Raw genomic sequence first — 14,656 nt, 5'->3', positions numbered from 1 at the left:
TTCCTCATGGTGTCTCGTTGACAGGTCAGGGGGCAGGTCTGGTGTCTGTACCTTAGTGACGGCCAGCGGCAGGTCGGGGTCGTACCTTGGTGACGGCCAGCGGCAGGTCTGGTCGTACGTACCTTAGTGACGGCCAGCGGCAGGTCGGGGTCGTACCTTAGTGACGGCCAGCGTCAGGTCGGGGTCGTACCTTGGTGACGGCCAGCGGCAGGTCGGGGTCGTCGGCCGGGAAGCTGGCCGCGTCCATCGAGTCGAGCACGGCGCGCAGGTAGCGCAGCGTATTGACCTTCACCTTGGTGTTGGGCGTCTGCGTCTGGTCCAGCAGGAACCGGAACACGCAGTGCAGCTGCTGCTCGTGCGGGAACGACGCCCTGCCACACACACAGTCATGGAGGGTCACGGCAGGGACAGGCCGCACAGAACGCGGACGACGGGGAGCAGTGTGGGAGAGGCAGTCATAAGAGTTAAGAGACAAGACCAGCCCATGACAACACGCCAAATTTTTGTACCATCGGTTCCAAGGTATCACCAAGGACGGTCGCAAACCGAATACAACACTCAGTGTCTATCCTTAGACACCCACTCACCGAACGATGTCGAGTGTCTTGTTGATTTTCTGTACGACGGACCCGAGCAGGTCGGCGCCGAGCTTGTTGAGCAGCCTGGTGACGAGCACGTAGAGCCAGTCGCCGAGGTCGTCGTGGTGCTGCACCACCAGCTCCTGCAGCGCGTCCAGGAAGATGCTGAACACCTGCACGGAGGAGGGGGAGGAGAGTTACGACACGTCCAGTCAGCAACGGTCACACGGTAGCTGGCAACTCATTATCAGTGTCCATCTGTGCCTGCTGATCAAGAGAGGTACACAAACCTTTAACGTTACCCCATTAACTTCAGCGTATTACGAAATACAGGCACGTCTAGGACAGTAATCGAACAGCCATGGACACGACCGCCTAGTACCACGCCGTACCTTGGTGTGGGTATCCATGAACATCTTGGTGAAGATCTCTGTGATGCGTTTGAGCTCGGAGGCGGTCAGCATGCGGTTGGACCGGAGCACGGCCTGCAGGGCGAGCAGGCCGTCCTTGCGGTCTGCCCACTGGGTGGCCGCCAGGCTGGCGATCACCTCACCCACGTCCTGCTGGAGACGCGGGCGGCCGCGGCGGCCGGGCGTCAGACAGCGCGCCGGTAAGGGAGGGAGGTGGGTCAGCTGAGGGTAGATTGCTTAAAAAACACTCACAAGTCGTGACAAAAAGGTAATTCCAAGCGGCTTTAGCCACCATAAACTATAAAGTTGAAGATCTGAGATCATCATTCCATTCCCCGTGAGTCCAGGATCTACTAAATCGCTTTTCACGGTCACCAAGGGCCGTGAAAAGTAGTGGGTCTCAACGTGATCCCTTCCAGCTGACCACTGTTTGCGAAAACGGTCCTACCGCATACCCGAGCTTACACCGTGTTTGTAACTTTGTCTACCATCCTATTCCTTTACCTGTCCGCTGTCCTCCCAGACGGCCCTACCTGTCCTGTCACACGCCCCTGCCTGTCCGCTGTCCTCCCAGACGCCCCTACATGTCCGCTGTCCTGTCACACGCCCCTACCTGTCCGCTGTCCTCCCAGACGTCCCTACCTGTCCTGTCACACGCCCCTACCTGTCCGCTGTCCTCCCAGACGTCCCTACCTGCCCGCAGTCCTCCAACACGCCCCTACCTGTCCTGTCACACGCCCCTACCTGTCCGCTGTCCTCCCAGACGTCCCTCAGTCGGCCGGAGGAGAGGCTGGGCGGCCCGCCGTGCCAGCCGGAGGCGTACTGCGCGGCGCACCGTTAGCGAGGGCGGGGGCGGGGCGGCCGGTCAGACAGCGTACCCAGACAGCGACAGACAGACCCAGACAGAGCAGACACGGACAGACAGCGGCGCGACGCCGGCAGAAGAAATAGTACCGCGGCACCAGACCGCCACAGGCTGCGCTCGACTCAACGTCAGACTCTAGTATGTAGGTCCAATTTACAGCCACGGCAGCAGAGTATTGCCTCAGAATATGAGTCGGGCGCAGTCCTGTAGCAGTGCCCGGGGCGAGTTAGTAAACAGAGAGCGGCGGCTCGCTCAGTTCGCACTAAAAGCGGTATCGGTCTCTAACCACACTGATCCAGTGATTGACCGAGACACAATTACTGACATACCTACTCAGCAAGCACAGAACCTAAAGCCATCTCATAGGTCAGCCAAAGCGATCTCAAGCGCATTATTCGCCATGGGCGTACAAGAAAAAGCGAGTTTACCTTGCAACAAACGCAAAGCGATTCCCTCGTGATCTGAAAAACCTTAAGTGAGCCATTTGTACCACCATGAAATATAATTAGTTTTGCCGACCAATAAGCACGTCAGTTTCAGAAGACTGAAGCCATTAGCAATTAACTATTATCCTGAAGAGAACAAAAGCATTCGCCGTCCCACCACCACTCACAGTCACAGCACAGGAAGCGTAAGACGGGGGAACCAAAAGGGACCCTGCACTAATCTAATATCCTACAAGGCAAGACTCAAAATAACCGTCAATGCAGAGTATCAACGAGTCTTCAGAAAATAAATATTCAATCTGCATTTTTTTCGAACGATTTTTTATTGACAGAATCGAGCCGAAGGAAACAGAGGGACATTTTACGATGCTACAGTCTGAAGACTCGTCGATCTGACTCATGGTACTACCGTCTCAAGCTCACCTTTTCCGCCCGTACCGCACCTTGACCAGTCACCAGGGAAATTGAGGCAGGATGAGGCAGTGTATGGTGTACTGCAGCTCCCCTTTCCCTCAGTGGGACAGCACCCGGTGCAGCTCCCCTCTCCCCCAGTGAGACAGCACCCGGTGCAGCTCCCCTCTCCCTCAGTGAGACAGCACCCGGTGCAGCTCACCTCTCCCTCAGTGAGACAGCACCCGGTGCAGCTCCCCTCTCCCCCAGTGAGACAGCACCCGGTGCAGCTCCCCTCTCCCTCAGTGAGACAGCACCCGGTGCAGCTCACCTCTCCCTCAGTGAGACAGCACCCGGTGCAGCTCACCTCTCCCCCAGTGAGACAGCACCCGGTGCAGCTCACCTCTCCCTCAATGGGTCAGCGCGCGTCTGTGGCTCACCTCCCGCCGGTTGGCCGACTCGTAGGAGCGCTCCGAGCACACGCTGCTCGTCTCGGACTCGTCAGAATGGTCGTCGAACGAGCGGAACGGCCGCGGCGTGCGCGTCGTCGCCTGTCAACACCGATACACCCGTCAGTGACGCGTGAACGACACGCTCACATCACATTGGGATGGGCGCGGCAATAGCTTTGAACCTTGGGCCTTGACGCTATTTTTCATCGAGGACAGCAAAATCGTTCCCAGAAACGAAAAAGCCGCTACTAAACAGCTAACTGCTACTACAAAGTCTTACAATGGATATCAGAAACGAGAAACAGTGTCTAATTATGCACAAAAAACACAATCGTGCTGATGCAAGGTAGCTTATTCCAAACACCAGCAGGCTCCTCGTCCCTATCACGTACGCCGAAACCGAGGGCGGTCAGGACAACACAGAGCCTTTGGATCACCTGGCTTCCCGCGCCAGCCGGCCGCGCGGCGCGCCAACGGCCGACGGGCGCGCAGCCGGCGCCCATCGAGCTGACGGAGCGGACCGGAGCGCGCGGCTCCGCGGCCACAGGGACGCCGGGGGCGGCGGGCGCCTGCCGGACACGCCAGGATGGGGTGGAGGACTCAGAGGGGACTCATAGGACACGCCGGGACAGGAGCGAGGACTCAGAGGACACGCAGGCGGGACAGCTGATAGGCTAACGCACGCAAGAGTAGATGGAACGAACGAGGGACCTGGCAGCGGAACAGTGCATATTGATAATGGACAAACCCAACAGCCTTTGGACACTTATGACCCACTGGACAATAAGGACACACATTGACCGATGGCGGGCACGAAGGTGTGTGTGTGTGTGTGTGGGGGGGGGGGGGCAAGTCGGGTTGGGAGGCCGGTAGCTGACATGCACAGACCCACAGCTACAGCGGACAGTGAGTATGAGAACGGACACGGCCGGACCGGACCAGGGCAGGGAGAGAAGCCAGCGCTCCCCACAGGACTGACAGTACGGTACTACGGCGCGGGCAGCACTTACATCGAGCAGCGCGCCATCGCTGAGCGAGAGCGGCTCGTTGAAGGCGTCATCGTCCGACTGCGAGGGGTGAGACAGACAGACAGACAGACACACAGGCGGAGGTGTTAGCGGGGCGGAGTCACTCACCGCCGGCCGCCCCCGCGCGCCCTCAGAGCGACACGGGCGGCCAACATGCTCAGCCAGCCACAGACGAGAGAGCTGAATAGTGGAAAAAGATAGGGGAAGAGTGAAAGGGAAGAGAAATACAATGAGAAAGAGAAAATAAGTAATAAGAGTATGGAAAGGCAATGAAGTGATAAAATAAATAAAGAGAAACATGCCAAAATGTGAAGAGAACACGAGTGGGCAGACAGAAGAACAAGTGGGGTAAAATTGTTAACGAATGGCGTATCGTTATAAAATAGGTGATCAAGTGCGCTGTGCAAACCACACCACATTAACTAAGTATGTACACGTTTCTCACTACTGTAATGCCATGCAATGGCCACAGCGGCCAGTGAAACACGAAAAATAAGTCAACTGACGGGGGCAAAACGATAGCACATTCATGCCCTAAATAATTCATACTATATTCACAATCTGGTACGGACCACCCGTGGGCGCGGCAGACGGGCTGCGTATCGGCGGGGTCCCTAACATTGCTGCCACTCACTGAATTCGGTCGGCTCACAAGCCGTTTGGTGGTAGCTGTCTATTGTGAGCCGTGACAGGGAGGGTAAGGGACCACGGGGCAACTGAGACTAAGACGGTGAAATTGACATAGGTCAACCGCGGGAGACCGGATGAAAAGCAACGGACTGCGGTGAGGAGGGGTCATGCCGATCAGTCCGTAGCGGCGCGCCCACGGTTGGTCCCCGTACCGGGGATGAGACCCGTCTCCGTCGCCCTCGGCGGCCCACTCACCAGGGCGTCTGCCAGTGCCGACTCGGCCTCCCTGCTCTGCTGCAGGATCTTGTGCACGGTGACCGGCCGGCCGTGGACCGCCTCCGTCCCGCCCGCTATCGACCTGAACCGCAAAGACACACACGGGAGTAGTCAGACACAGCACCAATCACGAGGTCAACCCACCACCAGCCGCAGAAAATGAATAAAAAAGCATACCCCACTTCAATTAGATTGCCTCTAATAACACACCAGCCACAGCTCCGACAAGTTTTGATCCTTCCTCCCACCGTCCCCGTCTGGCTCACCGAGATCTGGCCGAGCCGGCCGATCCGGCGGCGCCCACGGCCGGCAGCCGGTGCGGGGATGGCTCGCGCGAGGTGCCCGTCGAGCGCGGGATGCCCGAGCGGCGCCGCGTGCGGCCGGCCGTGTGCGCGTCGCCCGGTGAGCCGGCCGCCGCCGACGTGTACGTGGCGTAACTGAGACGCGAGGACGGAGAGCCGCTACGGCTGCCCGCTGCGGACAGAGACACGGGTGGTCAGCGCCGAGGTACGGTACGATACAGCACGAATACGCTACACAAAACATGACTGATAGGGAGAAATGATATCCATCATATTGGATGGCATCCACAGTACATTATAAACTGAGTATCACGGGACGTTGATGTCTTTAACGATCAGCGATAGTAATAAGAAATCACCGGGCAGGCAAAGAAATTGTGAACATAGTCGGACTCGACTGCGGGGCGTCTGAACACTTACGGTACACAGACACGGGACGTGACTGCATAAGGAAAGGAGTTGACGGAGTACGTGCTAAAATACGACGGCTATACATTTTCGAAGAAAATCAATAACATCGAGAGGCAGGGAAAGCCAACTACAAACCAAAACAGGTGAAGCAATTCGACTCTCTAAATCTACTGCCTGTTGTATTTTACGCTAAATCATGCTCATCAATCCACAAATCTACGTCTACCACCTGGTGAAGTACAGGAAGGCAGCGTGTATTATTCATTGAGGCCGATCCCGACGTAAATGAGCCCATAGTGTCAGAGGTGAATGACTATGCCATCCCGCTGATAGCTCAGCTGTGGATACAGCAGACAGATGGCGACCGGCATTTCTGTCGCCGCCGTGTCCCAATTCGCCCGCCTCCATCTCATCTCGTCGCCGATTCACCAGCGAGCCTCTGGGTCGGTCTCAGCCTCTCTAGGCGCCCGGCTCCGTGTCCGTCCCGTCGTACTCACGCTGACTCTGGGTCACTCTCCGGCCGCGGTTCCGCGGCGTTCTCGGCGACTCGGTGGAGCCGGCGGCGGCGGGGGGAGGGCCGCGCGCCGGACTGGCCGCTGTCAGTTTCCGCGGCCGCGCTGTCGAGCAGACGTGCCGGGCGGCCGGTCAGCGGGGCAAGGCCGACCGGCAGGCAGGCGGGCGGCACCGGGCCAGCCAGGCAGCCAATACAGGCACACACGGGCAAACTGAACGGGAGAGAGAGCCGAGAGAAAAGGGTAGAAAACTGCTAGGAGAAAGCGAAAAGAGATGGACAGCAGTACAACTAAACGTAGTGATGGCTGCCGCAGGAGATACAGAAAGAGAAATAGACAATGCAGAAATACAGCAATACGATATACAACAAAATCATAAAACTGCTATCGACCAAACCCTTGGAAAGAGGACACTCTGAGCGCAATACAGAGCCAGGCCGACCGACTGGGAGCGGCAGTCACAAACACACACACACACACACACACACACACGCAGAGCTGCAGGGCGCGCCATGCCGGCCGACTGTGCTGTGTCCCCAGTGTCCCCTGCCCTGTGGTGGCGACCGGGGGCTCACAGACAAACCTAAGGAGTCCCTTACACGTACCGTCCACCGAGTCTCCGGCGGCTGAGTCCGGCAGCACAGGGCGGGATTACAACATCAAAACAAGTCCCGAACACTACATAGAACTGAGTTTCTGATAGAAACGTTGATGACGTTTCTAGCTACCCAAGGTAAGAGTCAAAATTTCATTAGAATATTTTAGAATGAACACCGGCTCTCTACGGGCCCCAGTGTTCAGAATTGTCCATAAATGCTCTTAAATCAGCTCTGAAGGTGATTAGCCCATCCCCTCCTACCCTCTCAGCCCTGCCGATGTGCCCCCCTACTCACGCAGACTGACGCCGGAGCCGACACGCATGCGCTGCGCGGCGGCGTACTGGGCGCGGGCGCGCGCCCGCTGCGCCGCCTGCAGGTCGATGGCCGACGTGGAGCGGTAGGAGGCGGGCGACTGGCCGGCGGTCGCCGACTCGCCGCCGCCTGCGGCACACACTGCCGGTCTCAGCGGCGGTCCGCGCCACACGCTACACCACGCAGGGTCACCGCACACGGCAGGCGCGCACACACGTACCGCACTCTCCGAGGCTAGGTACTAACTCGGCACACACGCTACGGAAGTACTGGAATGGAGATGGTGTGCACGGTACTGGGGGGAGCTCTTGGGCTAGGGGCTAAAAAGGGGAAGAACTGGCCAATTGAAGTGATAAGCTACAAACATCCTATTAAAAGCACACTGCATGTGACCTATTACTAAATTGTAAATGGGAAGGAACAAGAATGTGAGAGACGACGCTAACAAACACGAAAAGTGTGAACGTGAGGATTAAGACCTCTCCATAAGATACGTGATATCAAATTTTGTCCCCAAACGGGACACCGTTCAGTTCGAGTGAAGTCCTCAAAATGACAGCGTCTCCGTTCACCCAAGGTCTGTGTGGATCCCCGTGAGCCTGGGAGAAATGTGGCGACGTCGCTCGCAGTGGCCTAAGCTCACAGCAGAGAAGTCGGCCGACAGCTAGCATTAGTATGCCGGCCTGTAGCATTAGAGTGGTGGCCACTGGCCGGCCTGTGGCGTTAGCTGGTCGGCCTGCAGCGATCAGAGTAGTGGCCGGCCTGTGGCCATTAGCGGCGGCTGTCGAACCAGGGACAGTGTGGCTGCGCGTCCGCCAGATCAGCGGGTAAAAACAGGACCCGTCTGTGGGTCTGTTACGTCACAGGCCGCTGACAATGAACACGGCACGACCTACCTCAGCCTGTAGCCGGATACCAACCGAAAACTATCAGACCGTCGTGTGCCGTTGGTACGAAATGACGCTGTCAATAGCGAGTCTGTGTACTGTACTAGACGGACTGACGACCGCTAGCTAAACCACGTATCAGCGCGCCTTTAAATGATTCAGTATGGATCAGCGACCAGTCACACTAATTGTCAGATTTGGGCGGATATATGCCGGGTTCGGGCAGATTTTGATACACCAGACACTCACCTCTTTCCAGCTGCACGTGCGGGGGTTTACCATAAGTGATAAACACCCGTGGGAACCAGGCGGATAATGGGATTAATTCCCGGGTCTAAATCGTGCTTACATTGGGTTTGGGCTTTTTATTTTCGGCTATTAGCGGTGTTTACGCACCTCTGTCGGGTTTGGGCGGGGAGTTGGACGTGTTGTAGGGGCTTCTGGCGGTGTGTACGCACCTCTGTCGGGTTTGGGCGGTATGCAGTACGCACCTCTGTCGGGTTTGGGCGGTGTGTAGTACGCACCTCTGTCGGGTTTGGGCGGTGTGTAGTACGCACCTCTGTCGGGTTTGGGCGGGCTCGGCTGCGGGATGTGACTGCGCCGCGGCAGGGAGGTGGTCCGACTGCTCAGGTTCTCCTGACTGCCGGCGCGCGACGAGGCCCGTGACCGCGAGCTCACCGGCGCCGCGTGCGACACACGGATCGCCGCTGCAACAGGCGCAACAATCCAATACCGTCAGTCCCTGATCGACCTCAGTGTCACAGCGGAGCGGTACGGCGAGAGATGTAGCCAGGCATGACAATTCAATAAAGACACGAAACCTGCACCGAAACGCAACATTGAATATATTGCAAAATTGAAGTGCAACAACGATAACATAACATTGGTTGAAGCTGATAATAGCATGTTGCACAGCGGCAATGACTGCCGTCCGCTATGTAGCGTGTCAAGACGGCACACAGCCAGGTGCACCCAATCTGCCTCCAATGTATATGGTAAGCATCAGCACAGCTCTACGCTTGTGCAGCCCACCCTAGTCAGTGTGAGCTGTGCACTGACAGATGGGAGCTCAACGTTAACGGTACGCCTAATGATGCGACTGTCATCACAATCATCTGCCGTCGAGACATCATTCATCTCGAGCCGTTCGTCATTTAAGAGACTGTTATTGTCAGCAGTAGGTCCTGACGGCCTGGCGGCTAGGTCTGCAATTACACCAAGGTGTGCAATAAAGCGACCACCAAAGACACGTTAAGGTATTTGTCCGCGAATAAGCCCTACTTACACGGCCCTGTGAGCGAGTTGTTCGAACTGGATTTGGACATTTCACCAGCCAGTAGTTTCTTGTGTTGAGAGTCTAACGAGTTCAGTAGAGAGTCTGCTTGTTCCTTGAAATGGTCGGCGAATCCCCAGTATGCTCTGAAAAGGGTGAAAACATGTCACAACAATCAACGATGTCAACTGACCGTTTATGACGTTTACCATGATTAAACTACCTGAGTCAGAGGCGGACGGGGAGGTGACGTAGACTAAAAGAAAAACCCCTCTTAACGCAAATACCGTGAATTGTAAAACAGCTCATACTATAACCTTATGCCTGAAACAGACTCTTTCCGCAGTCAGGAAATCGCATGCGAGAGCCTATTCAAATACATGGAAGCACGCTCGCATCAATCGCACGCACCTCCCGGATGCGATTGATGCGGGAAGAATTATAATGTATTTGAATAGGCTCTCGCATGCGATTTCCTGAACGCGGAAAGAGTCTGTTTCAGCCTTTAGGCTCAAGTTCTGATGAGCCGTCTCACCACACAGCCATACACTGTCTACAATACTGCCATGAACTAACCAATCCCAGCGGTCCCAGCCCGCCGGTCACCTCCCCTCCCCGCCCTGCTTCCCGCCGTTATACCTGCGGCTGACGGCGCGCGCCTCGCTGTCGGCGTCCGAGACGCCCTTCCGGACGGCCTCCTGGATGACTGCCACGTGCCGCTCGAGCGCCTGTGTTGGCCAGCTGGTGAGCAGCTGCTCGAGAAACTCGCAGCAGGCGCGCCGGATCTCGCGAGACTTGCTGCTTAGCTGGCCGGTGATGATGGGGATCAGGCGGGCGTAGTGCGTGTTCTGGATGATGAACCGGATGGCCACCACGCCCGATGTGGACATTACCTGATGGAGCAGAGGGGCATAAGTCATGCCTCCCGTGCAATGCCAGGAGCTTGAAACGGTCGCCGGAAGACAAGGGAGTCCTGCATCGAAACCAATATGCAATAATCAGCACCATGACCTTTAAGTCTGCCATTGTAATGATGCAGTTTTTCAGGAGATATAGAATATCAAACGGCATCAGACCTAATCCAACATATGAGCATATGCGCTGGCCGTATCAGCTCGCAGCTAGAAATCGATACCACACAATATCGTGTGAACAACTATAATGGCTGATCATAAGGACGATGGTTAACGAACCACGTACCTTGGCACTGTTTGGAATCAGCTCGATAAGGTAGGGCAGTAGCGAGAGACAGACGTGGTCCACCCGGTGGCCCAGCTGCTGGGAAAGATACGCGATGGTGATGCACCCTTCGCGTACCACTTGGGACCTGCGAACGCACAGCGGGCAGCGCGGGTTACAGCTCTGACACAGTCGTACCACACGGGGCACAACAGACAACAATCGTAAAACTAGATATACAGCTACGAAGTTTCGGAGATGCTTCAAACGTAAACGTCTTGAATTATCAAACGCACATACTTATAATCTCACAAAAACAAGGGCCCGGATTTACGTCGAGTTCCTTGTAGCAGCACGACAGAGAATTCTTAGAAACATGGAGCTGAGACGGAGTTCCCGGGGATGCCGATCTGCCGCCCAGCCGCCGATAATTCCTGGTCCCTGTCGCCCTGTCGAGTCGCGATCTACAGTCGTGAGGCATTACGGAGAGATTCTGAGCTGTTAGCTGTACTGTTCACACGCACGAACCCGAGCTGTACTGATAGCAATGAAATGTGTTCGTTTGTTCAACACAAGGAACTCAACACAAGGAACTCAACACACCGAGCATATGACATTCTGGACAGTGAGGTCATGTGTATCGGGTCGGTACCTGAGATCCTGGACAGTAAGCTGCAGCGCCGGCTCCATCAACCGCAGGTGCTGGTACAGCTCGTCGTAGTTGGTGCCGCCGGCGATCAGGATACTGCGCAGCTTCTTCAGCTGTGGACACAACAAGGCCCCATACTCAGCGGACATGGACGATGACTAATCTCAATGTCGTGTAACGTTCAGTATCACACGGGGACAAACACACAGCAGTTTCACCGGCCCCACGAGATGGTGTCTCGGTGCCCCTCCCTACAAATGGGGGTTATACCTTCACCGTGTCCAGTCCAATCCCGAGCTGCAACACGTCAACACGTCAATCAACACGTCAACAGCTGCAACACACACCCTCCACTCCCCAGCACACAGTGAGCCAGCCGCGCGGTGACCACCGCCACTCGGCACACCCCACTGCGACCCCACAGACGGCCCGCGCGGCGCCCACTCACCGCCTCGATACGCTTGTCCCACGGGTTGGACGGCTGGCTGACTGTCTCGCGTATCTTCACCATGTGGTCCTCCAGGTCCTTGTGAGAGTACAACGTCACCTTTGGCACGTCCTCGAAGGCGGAGATGAACATGGCCTCGTCTATGGCGCCGGCCGCTGAGGGCGAGGGAGTCACGACACGTCACTCGTCACACCCGGGAGAGAGGGGTAGGGGTAACAACGCGCCGGCGTACAATATCACAGCAATACCACGAAGTTCCGCTTGGCGGCCCTAAGTTCCTCTCATCATAACAAACATCCCAGGAACCTACTCGCGAATTTAAACCGCCATTTGCAACACCTGTCCACTTCATTTAGTGCAAGTCATCGGCTTGTAATCACTCAGGCGTTGCAATCAAAGTGATGTCATCCACACCTAATCACAATGCAAGAACGGAAGCTAATTAACCTGTCCCCTTTTCGCCGTCGACAGGAGGTGAATTGAGGTGGTACTCGCGGCACAACTGAGCCGGATACGACAAATAGCCACAGTATAGCGCAATTTGCCAACACTGAGACCGACACAAAGGCTGGAATAATGAGCTACAAAACGTCCCCACCATGGCAATTATCTAAACGGCAAGGATCCGACTCTGAGAGCAAATTATGACTGTTTATCACGTCCCGCCATCGTGCCGCAGCGATAAGAACGCTGATTATCACCAGGCACGGAGCTAATCGGGGAGTAGGAGGCCGCCGCGGAGACAAACTACGCACTCCAAAAATGAACAGCAGACAATTCTCAGAAAGGGGCGACACGACAGATAACCAAAATCCATTAGGAAGACTTATGGTAGTGACTTTAATCAACAAGAACTGATAAGTAGTACAATGCGACCCCAGTTTCACAAACCACTGAATTACCAGGTGACTCGGTTCGTTCAGCCGTGATTTCATCCCCGACCATTACCGTGAGCCCACTCACGGTGATCCATCACGCGGCCCGTGAAGACGTGCTATCTGGGCACGGACCATCACTCACGGGTCTCGGCTCCTTCCCACGGCGCCGCGGCCTGCCGACACGCGGCCACTTTCCACTTATCGCCGCGATATCCTCCCGTTTCTCTGGCGCACAGCGGCCTCCCGCCCGATCCCGAGCCGGACACCTAACAGCTACCGGGCCATCCGTCATCTCTAGTTACAACTAATGGCACTGGTCCGGCTTCAGCTCATCTACCAGCGAATGGTGTAGTTCAGTAAAATGCATCACTGCCACACTTTCACGGGCTGGTATGCGGTGAATCACTCATAACAAGCCACTCAGCGACTTAATAAAAATTCCTTACCACGAAAGACTTTTGATTTCGAGGTCGCGCCCTACGAAAAAAAAACTAATCGATTTTCGTTCCATGCCCTAGTCGTGCAGCATCTCCTGTCCCAATCGAGCTGCAGCCCCGCCGACAGCCCCTGACCCAGCCAAGCCGCAGCTCCTGTCTCGCCGGCTGCAGCGGCGCAGGACCGCCTCAAGGCCAGGCTGCAGCGGCGGGCGGACCATTGTATCGGCGCGGAGGAGGCGGCCCACTTCCGGCCTCTGTCCCCGGCCGGTGCAGGTACGACGCCGAGAGTCTGTCCCACCGCGCTGCTCCGGGGGACGCGTCACGCCACTCCCGCATCGTCACGGGACGCCGACAGGCCACCCAGCCATCCGCACTCCCCGGAGACCGGCGCCGGGGCCTGTCACTGCTCCTCCGCCGCCGGCCCGGTCACGCGATCCCGGAGACATATCCCTACTGCCGGCTACCACTCAGCCCTGCCAACAACACGCCACAACAACCGCGCGACACATACTCTCCCAACACACTCCTATTGATTAGCACCATACCCAAATACTAACGTGAAACCCTCACTTACCCCTTCCCATACTGACGTAGTCCTAAGACGGGATCGTTCACCATTTCAACACCAACGCGTGCTACTTGGCCTTGCTCATAACCTTCTTCCACGCAAACCATCCCTGCTCACACCGTCCGGCAGGCATCACCTTCAGGTGAAGGTGACTGCACCGCACACGCTCGCACACTCCCAAAATACACACTGCACGTGGTTCCCACTTACCAGCATTCCACCCATGCAGTCAGGCGTGCGTTCTGTGCGCCCACCCTGCGCAAAGCAATGCCGCACTGAGTGCATACATGAACGGCGCGTGTCCACCCACGCTGTACTGTAGTCAGCTCTGGTTAGCACAGCCAGTTAGCCCCCACCAGCACAGTGCCGCGGTGCCGGCGTAGGCGTACCCGCGCGTGCCGCCCCCTCGGCCTCACCTCGGTACATTCCGGTGCAGCGGGCCAACGGGCCCAGAGAGCGCCGGTCGCGCGCTGCCTACCTGTGCTCGAGGCGGACGACGTGGCCGACGGCTTTCGGGAGACGAGGGACGGCACCCGACGGACCCGGGCGGCGTCTGTACCGCCAGCGTCGGCAGGCGAACCAACAGGCACGGTTAGTGGCGGCCGGCAGCGGCACAGCATGCCCGGACGGCACGGACAGGCGGGCAGCGGCGGCGACAGGGCCGGCACCGCCGAGCCACCGACCAAACCATCGCCGATCGCAAGTCTCAGATAAACTCTCACCAATGACACTCAGAAGAACGGTCGAGAATCAGCTCGAGTATTAGTCCGATCGGTTGGTTGGTCGGTAGACGTCCGGCCCTGTCGCCGCCACGCTAACAAGTCAGGTCAATAAAGCCATACAGAGGTGCACTGCGACAAGAGTCAGAGTAATTATGTATACCGGTAAGCACGTTACGGGGGCATATGAGCAAGAGCATGTACCGCCCGCAGCCGGCGAGGGTTAATCCTGTTACAAGAGCCAGCCACGGCGGAAACAGACACGTGGGTAGTGACAACAGGGGCGAATTACTCTCCGGTTAGAACAAAACAAGCGGTGAAACGGACTAGTGGGCACCAAGACAGTGTTTGTAACAGGACCCTTGTCAGCTGGGAGCGACACAAACATCCTCAAACAAACGACAAAC

General features: G+C 56.8%; 1 protein-coding gene across 19 annotated transcripts in view; it reads right to left on the bottom strand.

Moving 5' to 3' along the window:
• The window catches only part of LOC122366157 (CLIP-associating protein 1-like), an 81,387-nt gene that overhangs the window by 3,742 nt on the left and 62,989 nt on the right, over positions 1-14,656 (bottom strand). For 4 of the 19 annotated variants that reach the window (XM_043338038.1, XM_043338040.1, XM_043338043.1 and 1 more), the window contains 17 exons: positions 14,009-14,083; positions 11,648-11,802; positions 11,203-11,312; positions 10,572-10,698; positions 10,011-10,264; positions 9,384-9,517; positions 8,656-8,805; positions 7,194-7,340; positions 6,286-6,405; positions 5,342-5,549; positions 5,055-5,157; positions 4,152-4,208; positions 3,130-3,240; positions 1,733-1,810; positions 971-1,141; positions 588-751; positions 191-371 (listed from right to left, as the gene is read on the bottom strand). In XM_043338038.1, coding sequence (XP_043193973.1) covers positions 191-371; positions 588-751; positions 971-1,141; positions 1,733-1,810; positions 3,130-3,240; positions 4,152-4,208; positions 5,055-5,157; positions 5,342-5,549; positions 6,286-6,405; positions 7,194-7,340; positions 8,656-8,805; positions 9,384-9,517; positions 10,011-10,264; positions 10,572-10,698; positions 11,203-11,312; positions 11,648-11,802; positions 14,009-14,083 — 2,345 coding nt within the window. Of the gene's footprint in view, positions 1-190; positions 372-587; positions 752-970; positions 1,142-1,732; positions 1,811-3,129; positions 3,241-4,151; positions 4,209-5,054; positions 5,158-5,341; positions 5,550-6,285; positions 6,406-7,193; positions 7,341-8,655; positions 8,806-9,383; positions 9,518-10,010; positions 10,265-10,571; positions 10,699-11,202; positions 11,313-11,647; positions 11,803-14,008; positions 14,093-14,656 lie in introns of all 19 variants that reach the window. The other 15 variants (XM_043338044.1, XM_043338049.1, XM_043338052.1 and 12 more) reach the window with 10 other exon arrangements.

This window comes from Amphibalanus amphitrite, unplaced genomic scaffold (assembly GCF_019059575.1).
Source record: "Amphibalanus amphitrite isolate SeventyFive unplaced genomic scaffold, NRLGWU_Aamphi_draft 000788F_arrow, whole genome shotgun sequence".
In the NCBI taxonomy this organism is placed as follows: domain Eukaryota; kingdom Metazoa; phylum Arthropoda; class Thecostraca; order Balanomorpha; family Balanidae; genus Amphibalanus; species Amphibalanus amphitrite.
Note: the sequence above shows the minus strand (reverse complement) of the source record. Positions and strands in the feature narration are given on the sequence as shown.